The 8359-nt window shown below is 37.3% G+C and overlaps 1 protein-coding gene across 1 annotated transcript in view; it reads right to left on the bottom strand.

The window, feature by feature from the left end:
- Nucleotides 1–407: 407 nt before the first annotated feature.
- Nucleotides 408–8359, bottom strand: part of ccdc92ba (coiled-coil domain containing 92Ba) — a 9634-nt gene continuing 1682 nt past the window's right edge. The window contains exons 2-4 of the mRNA XM_016557143.1: nt 7667–7799; nt 6501–6548; nt 408–1861 (exon numbers count right to left, since the gene is read on the bottom strand). Of these exons, the coding sequence (XP_016412629.1) occupies nt 1170–1861; nt 6501–6548; nt 7667–7799 (873 nt within the window). The 3' untranslated portion in view covers nt 408–1169. The remainder of the gene's footprint in view (nt 1862–6500; nt 6549–7666; nt 7800–8359) is intronic.

Below are 8359 nucleotides of genomic sequence, written 5' to 3'. Positions count from 1 at the left end.
TAATAAAATAGCTCAGTTGTTACTGCGAGAGCAGAATAAAGAGAAAAGGCAAAGAATACGTGATACTGCACTGAAAATGCGTATCAATAGCACAATTTTTTTTATTTTACGTGCTATTTATACACAGAAACTGACTTTGGCGTGCATATGAAACGCACGTGTTTGACGTGCATATAATTCACAGTTTTTGCGTGCACATGATACGCACTTTGTTGGCATGCATATAATGCGCATTTTGGCGTACATATAATACGCACCTACCACACACCTAAACCTGCCAACTGTGAATAAGTGCACAGATGTCCAAGAGATATTAAGAAGTATACGTTAAATTCAGTATGATATGAAAATTCATCCTGTTTTTTGGTAAATGCATGTTTGTGTGAATAATTTTTCTCGCGATTTTTTTTTCCTTGTGCCATTTTTCTTCCAGTGAAAACGACAGGCTTCTCTCTGGTGACTAATACAGGATTTCACCAATCATTTAGTCCACTTAAATTCCACCCCTCCAAGACTGACTGCAAGTTAGCATTTATTTTGAGCGCAATGGCCACATCCTAAAATCCCATCAACAACCGATGGCTAGAACCAAGTCCCCGCTATGCATTTCATTCTATTTCGATAACCTGTTACACTTGCATGGGTGTACATCACAATACAGAAGAAAATATCAGTTGCTGCTTTCATTTCATTGCTACATTAAATATCTACCTATCTATACCTGTCTGCAACTTAATCAGCGACGACAGACGTAGTATAATTTGAAAAGAACAGCAGTTAATGTAAGGGCAGCACAAATGTCAGTGTAAATGCTATAACCTGTTAATATAGCCAGTGAAAAAACTACACACTGCAGATGCAGGATGCATAAAACAGGCCTTATGAAGCACTTCATGTTCGTGTAGTGAGGCCCTCAGGGTCATTTTTGATTACAAAAATGCCTTACAGCAACATAATCACGAGTCGATTTTGGTTCAACAAGAACGTAAGCAAAAATCTCTCCTCGATCTAATAATCACTGCATGTGCAAACTGTAAAAAAAGCAAACCGTATTGGAAATATAAACGTTTCTGTCACTGTCATAATGGAAAGGTTCTCCCAAGGGGCTCAAGGTGCAATTCAGGTTTAGATAACTTAAAAACAAGCAGGTTGAACTGTAAAAGAAACACTCATTCAGCGTTGTTCTCTGTGGTGGATGCAGTGGTCGCAGTGGCTTTAGCTACTGTTGTTGCCAGTCTGCTTACTGAAGCTCCCTGATCGAGCTCCTCTGACTCCTCCCCCTCTGCTTCCTGCAGGGCATGTCTGTGTGGTGGGCGGAGCCGGGATCTGTGTCTGTAGGGGTAGAGGAAGAGGGCGGGGTCAGGCATGGCCATCGGCTCCTCGGGGCCCGTCACCCTCTCGCGTGGCACACACTCCCTGGCGCGTTCGGTGCGGAGATTCGAGGAGAGCCGGCTCGAGCTCCGTCGTTTGGGTTTGATGGTGGTCGGGCTGCTGGCACTGGCCTGAGGTGAAGGGTGGATGGGAGGCTTGTCCGCACCGGGCTGGGCCAGCCTCCTGCGTTGCTGCAGCTTCTGCTCCTGGAGTTTCTGCTTGGCTGAATGCAGCTGGAAGGACAGGTACGCAGCCGCCTCCGTCTGCTTCTGCAGCTCGGTGTTGAGCGCAGTGGTCCTGTGGCTGCGGTGTTTTAATTCCTCCAGGAAACGGCGCTCCTTTTCCTTCAGACTGGCGCGGAGAGCACCCACCAGGACCGACTTCTGACTCAGCTCCCATCGCAGATCACTCTGGATCAGTTGTTGCTCCTGCAGATGCTCCTCCACCTCCCCACAACGAGCTTCCAGCTGCTCCTCTTCCTCTTTCACCTCTGGAATACATATAGAACAGACACATTTATTGTAATAAAACTCGATTCAGTGTGATTAATGATTCAATGAACTACAGACATGGTCAGTTAGTCCAAGCACTGTTTATTATACAATTTTCAGAAGGTTGAGTTTTTACAGGAATATCTATAGGAAATGATAGTCATGGCATGATTGTTTCAAGTTCATCTTGAACAACTTAAATTGTCTTTGGAAGCCCCAAGCAAATTTGTCAACATCAACAGACAATCTTAAAGACATTTTGAATAAAATTATATTATATTGTATAGATAATATATTGTATATTGAACAAATATATTGCAGTATAATGCAATATATTATATTGTATAAATATCATTTAAATAATACTAAAATATTGTGTGACATACTTGTGATCTGTAAATCTTAAATATACTGAGAAATCAATGTTTTATCCACGTTATCAACTTTATTCTACAACAATGTGAAATGTGAAAACATTTAAAAACGGTTGAACTGTTCATTATATAGTGTCTATAAGATTTTTTAAATGTTTTTGAATAAGGTCTCTTATGCACACCAAGCAATAATGTGAAATAATAACTGTTTTCTATTTGAATGTATTTTAAAATGTAATTTGTTCCTGTGATGGCATAGCTTTATTTTCAGCAGTCATTGCTCCAGTCTTCAGTGTCACATGATCTTTAAGAAATTATTCTAATATGCTGATTTGCAACTCAAGAAATATTTATTATTATTATCAATGTCGAAAACAGTTGTGCTGCTTAATATTTTTGTGGAAACCATGACCCCGCCCCCAAACAACAACATTTATGTTAAATGGAAAACATTTGTAACATTATAAATGTCTTTATTATCACTTTTGATTACTTTAATGCATCCATGCTGAAAGAAGTATTAATTTATTATTTTTTTTAAATGTAGTGTATAAAATGTGTAATTAAAACATTTGGTATATGTACTTTGGAAAACTCTTTTAAATTTTTGACCTTGTTTGGAGGCTTCAAGCCTTAAGTGGGGGGATCAAACCCCCCTGTAATTCACATCTAGAGTTTAGCCCATGTTTTACATGCAGCTTAAACATAAACTAGAGAAAGTGAAGACCCAGAAGCTAAACACCACACTCTCTACTGTACAAATGAGTGTATGATCTCATGTGTGATCCACCTTGTGACATGAAAACAGGCATGACTAATATGTACAAGCCTCTCCGTATAAAATCAGATTTAGCCGTAAAAGCAAATTTCGAACTAATCTGCGATCTAAAAGGTAATTGGATGTGGGAGAGGAAAGTAGACAAAAGGCTCTTCTGTGCCCAAGGATTACAGACTCACTGAGCAAATCCAAATCAACTCATCTCAACTCTGGTCTGGCTACTGGCAGGGTGTTCAGGGTTATCAGACGCATGAAATGTCTAGGACAAGACCTCCCTGAGCATGCTTGACTACGGTGCCCACAAAGCATAGAGCAAATGTAAAGTAAATCGCTGACACACAGCAAAAATTCTCATTAGAAACTCACTTTGGAAAAACGTGTCTGCTAAATGAATAAATGTAAAGATATACTGCACTATTAACAAATCTTAAATCACTCTCATATTACTGTAAATTATGAGTAAGAAAATGTGCTATAGAATTACATGGAAGTATGAAGAGCAGCTGCCATATAACATGCAATTTAACTACAATCAAACAAATTAAGGACAAAACATGTATTTTCCAGTTGAAAGCGTCTTTACACTCACATTAATGTAATGTCTTTCAGATAAATGACAGGCTAAGTAGACTGAAAATGAGTTACAGGAATCTGTGTCAGACGTTCTACACCTGATCCACATGAACCTGATGACCTTGTACTGTGAGCTCAACACCTTTCCCTCATTTCTGTCTCTCTCGCTTTTTACATTTTATTGCAACTCTGCCAGAACACAGTTCTGTCTATCAGCTTGTCCAGAATGTCCTGAATTCACAGCCAGCCTATCAGTCCCACCCCATGTGTCCAGACTGAGATGAGCTCATAATGTGACTATAGAAAATGTGTTATCCGATCCCTAAATCTGATCTCTCCACTGTTCCTCATTGAGTTCACTCTTTGCTGCCTCTGACTCTTTTAATAGAATGTGTAATGAAACTGAGATGTCGACAACAGTCAGTTGACAAAAGCATTTGTGCAGATAAGAAGCGATAGACCTCAAAAAATGATGAGTATTGTTCATTTAATACTCACATTGTGCAAGCAATATGCTTGTAAATTATGAAATAATTTCCTTCATCAAACAGTTTGCTCCTTTGGGCTTCTTTGAAGACTAAACTAACACATCCAAAACATGCTGATGTTTGATCTCAGATGAATAATCATTCACAGCAAAGAAGTATTACATTGTAAGCAGGCTTCGCTAGTCACGACGCAGCATCAGTTAACACGCCCTGTTTCTATTTTTGACATGCTGCAGTTATTTCAGCAGTTTATTTTTCCTGTTCGTGGGAAATAAAAGTATTTTATTTCACCATTAAATCTTTCACTTTTCCGCTTGCCTGTGCATCTGCGTTCTGAACATATTGTTAGTATGTTTATTTTTTAATGACGGCAGGTTACACTGTTACGTCAGTAGGTGGCGACATGAGTTTATTAATTGAATTATTTAATCAACACAATAATTATTCAGGAACACAAGTGCTACTTATGTGTTGCTCAGTGAGGTAAAGGTTTATTATACATTTGTTTAGAGTTATCATCGCTGGCAGAGCACAAATACATAAAATATTGGTAATAATGTGTCTTAAATATAAGTATACACATTATTAACTTCTTGTTTATTGAACTTGTAGAAAAGAAATATCACGCTAACGACCTTGATGCTGGAAACTTTGCAAGTAGGCCAATTTACTTCGAACAGCTTTGTTGCAGTACGGAAGACATTAAAATAAAGGTATTCATTCATGTGACGGTAAAGCTGAATTTTCAGCAGCTGTTACTCCAGTTTTCAGTTTTTCAGTCACATGATCCTTACTATTATCAAAGTTGAAAACAGTTGTGTTGCAGAATATTGGATTCTATATAGATCTTCTATATATATATATACACACACACATACAGTTGAGGTCAAAAGTTTACATCCCCCTTTCAGAATCTGCAAAATGTTAATTATTTTACCAAAATACGAGGGATCATACAAAATGCATGTAATTCTTTATTTATTACTGACCTGAATAAGATATTTCACATAAAAGATGTTTACATATATAGTCCACAAGAGAAAATAATAGTTGAATTTATAAAAATGACCCCGTTCAAAAGTTTACATCCTTCCGTTGATTCTTAATTCTGTGTTCTAACCTGAATGATCCACAGCTGTGTTTTTTTGTTTAGTGATAGTTGTTCATGAGTCCCTTGTTTGTCCTGAACAGTTAAACTGCCTGCTGTTCTTCAGAAAAATCCTTCAGGTCCCACAAATTCTTTGGTTTTCACACTGAGGACAACTGAGGGACTCATGCAACTATTACAGAAATTTAAAATGCTCACTGATGCTCCAGAAGAAAAAAAATATGCATCAAGAGCCGGGGGGAGAAAACTTTTGAACAGAATGGAGATGTGTACATTTTTCTTATTTTGCCTAAATATCATATTGTTCATTTAGTGCTGCCCTTCAGAAGCTACAGAAGATACTTACATGTTTCCCAGAAGACAAAATAAGTTAAATTTACCCTGATCTTCAAATTCAAAAAGTTTTCAAAAAGTATATGAAGAGTTTATTTGCAAAAACAGATAACTCTGTTTTTTATTAATTTTCATAAATCATGTTTTTTATTGTTATGTTTTTTATTGTGTTAGTTAGCTGTATTTTTTTTGTTGTTATTATTCAATCAAAACAACCATGATTCTTTGATGAAAAGTTACAAACAAAAATTCTTACTGATGCCAAACTTGGTAGTGTATATTATGCTCATATTGTGGTAACTGATTACATGATTAGTAAATGATTCACACAAATAGATTTTAAAACTCCCCACCACTGATTATAATTTACAAATCTCTTTTTTTCTCTTCTATTCTCAGTTTTCTTGTGCTATTCCTCTCTGTCTCCTTGCCCAACTTTGTCTCAGCAAAAAAACAAGCTGTAATTGGACACACCCACTAGGACTGTGCAGCAAGGAAAACGCAGGCAGGATCAATTTGTGGGCGGATGAGGCTGCGTCGGGCTGGAGGAGAGAGGGATGTCCTGCAGTATGGAGAGGAGTCGTCTACTGCTTAACAATGAGTGGCCTCTTAATGTGCGATTGGTTTGCTTTTTAGATAAATTATCACAAAGACACAGTCATTTAAAAAAACATTTGCCTCAAATCTTATCACTTGGAAGATTATATGGAATTGTAACAACAAAAGAAGTGTTGAGTGGATAATTTTATTTATTATCAGAGTCACTATGATGTATTCATGCTTGCCAAAGTCTTTCAAATGTGATCTAGTAACAAATATCAATATCTACCTAGATATACCATATAACCTAGATACTAGATGCTGTTGTATTAAATAGACCTACTGCTGTTGTTGCTGTGTACAACTGAACACCCGTGCTAAAAATACAAAAACTCTGCTCACAAATACATGAAAGAACATTTTTTGGAAGGAAACAGAGCTCACCTGCTTCACTCCTGCCTGGGGGCTTCATGTTGAGTTCCTGTGTAAGTTCTGTAAGTAATAGACAGACACTGTTATTTCTAACCTTTTTTTTTTAAAACAATACATTCAAGAATTATTATAGATCATGCTATACGTCCTAAATTAGTATTGGTTTTGCATTTATGTGATTCAATTAATTGTTTAGTGCATAAAATGTCCCACCCTGCATTTTACATTTCATTTGAACATGTGTCAGATTATGGATGTAAAAGCAATAAGAAGTAAAATAAGGCAATAATAATTTATTTTAATTAAACAATATAATTTACTCTACCATTCAAAAGATTGGGGGCAAAACGATTTTATCTTAAATAAATTAATACATTTATTTAGCAATAATGCATTCAAATTGATCAAAACTGAGAGTAAATATATTTATAATGTTACAAAAAAATTTTATGCTGGTCTTTTGAATTTTCTATTCATCACAGAATCATGAAAAAAATATCATGGTTTCCACAAAAATCTGTTATAAATCTATCACACGAATCTATTACTTTTGAAAATATATTAAAATTGATAACAGTTGTTTTTAATTTTAATAACATTCTACAATATGAGAATAAATGTTGAATATGACTTAAAAAACATTAAAAAATCTTACTGACCACAAACTTTTTATATATATATATAACAAGGGGTTGCAAAGGAAAAACTGATTTCCTGTGTTGCAGATACCAAGAAGGCTCTAAACTAGCATGATTTGTTGCTCTACAGGACAGAAGAGCAAAAAGATGAATATGCAGTGTGCTGGTTTTTCTGCCCTAGCTGGCTCAGCACATTTCCAGTAATGTTCAGGTAGAAAGGCCGTGACCTATATTACTGTGAGGGAAAACACAAACCCTGCACTGACAGGAAGCTATTGACCCGTGGTTCTCTCTGTGCAGCCTGTGCCATCAAAGTGAGCAGCATAACCCTGCTCTTCACTGCTTAGGATCTGTGCATCTAGAGCACGGCAACTCAATTAGATTGTGTGCCAACATTATTTTTGGAATGACATCGAATTAGTTGTGATTTATGATAAATGAAATGTTGCTCAATTCAATTATGCATGTTGTTTCATGTGTGTACAATAACTCAAAATCAAATGCAGGTGGCTGTACTGTGGGAATGGTCATGACACACACCTGTACAGCGTTTCTGGAGGGACAGGATCTCCAGATGTAGTCCATGCAGCAGAGACAGCTGCTCCTGTCTAAGGAACACAATACTCCTCTCCACACTCTCCACCTGCCGCTCCAGTGAGACCACCTGTGACCCCTTTAACAAACGAAACAGGGATATTTACAGTTGCCTATATAACGGTAAGTTCCAGTTCTCTAATGTAAATTTCCAGCATTCCGAGAGTTTCACATTTCCTTATTTATATCAGATCATCTATGTTTTCTCTTGCTCCATGATTGCTCTCATCAGTGAGGAAATGTAAAAGCTGGAGTCCATTATAAAATATTTTGGTAAAATATTTTGTGTTGTAGTGCAAGACATTCAAACGAGAATGTTGAACAAGGCCCTGTAATAAGAGGGGACCACTAAGGTCCTATAGCAGTGGCTCCCAATCCTGGTCCTGAAGTAATTAATAATAATAATTCCTTACATTTATATAGCGCTTTTCTGGGCACTCAAAGTGCTTTACATAGAAGGGGGGAATCTCCTCAAACACCACCAGTGTGCAGCATCCACCTGGTGCGACGGCAGCCATATTGCGCCAGAATGCTCACCACACACCAGCTTATTGGTGGAGAGGAGACAGAGTGATTAAGTCAATCAGCGGATATGGGGATGGTTAGGAGGCCATGATGATCAGAGGCCAATGGGCGAAT

This window comes from Sinocyclocheilus rhinocerous, unplaced genomic scaffold (assembly GCF_001515625.1).
Source record: "Sinocyclocheilus rhinocerous isolate Xijiao unplaced genomic scaffold, SAMN03320098_v1.1 scaffold166, whole genome shotgun sequence".
NCBI lineage: Eukaryota > Metazoa > Chordata > Actinopteri > Cypriniformes > Cyprinidae > Sinocyclocheilus > Sinocyclocheilus rhinocerous.
This window is presented reverse-complemented; position numbering and strand designations above follow the sequence as displayed.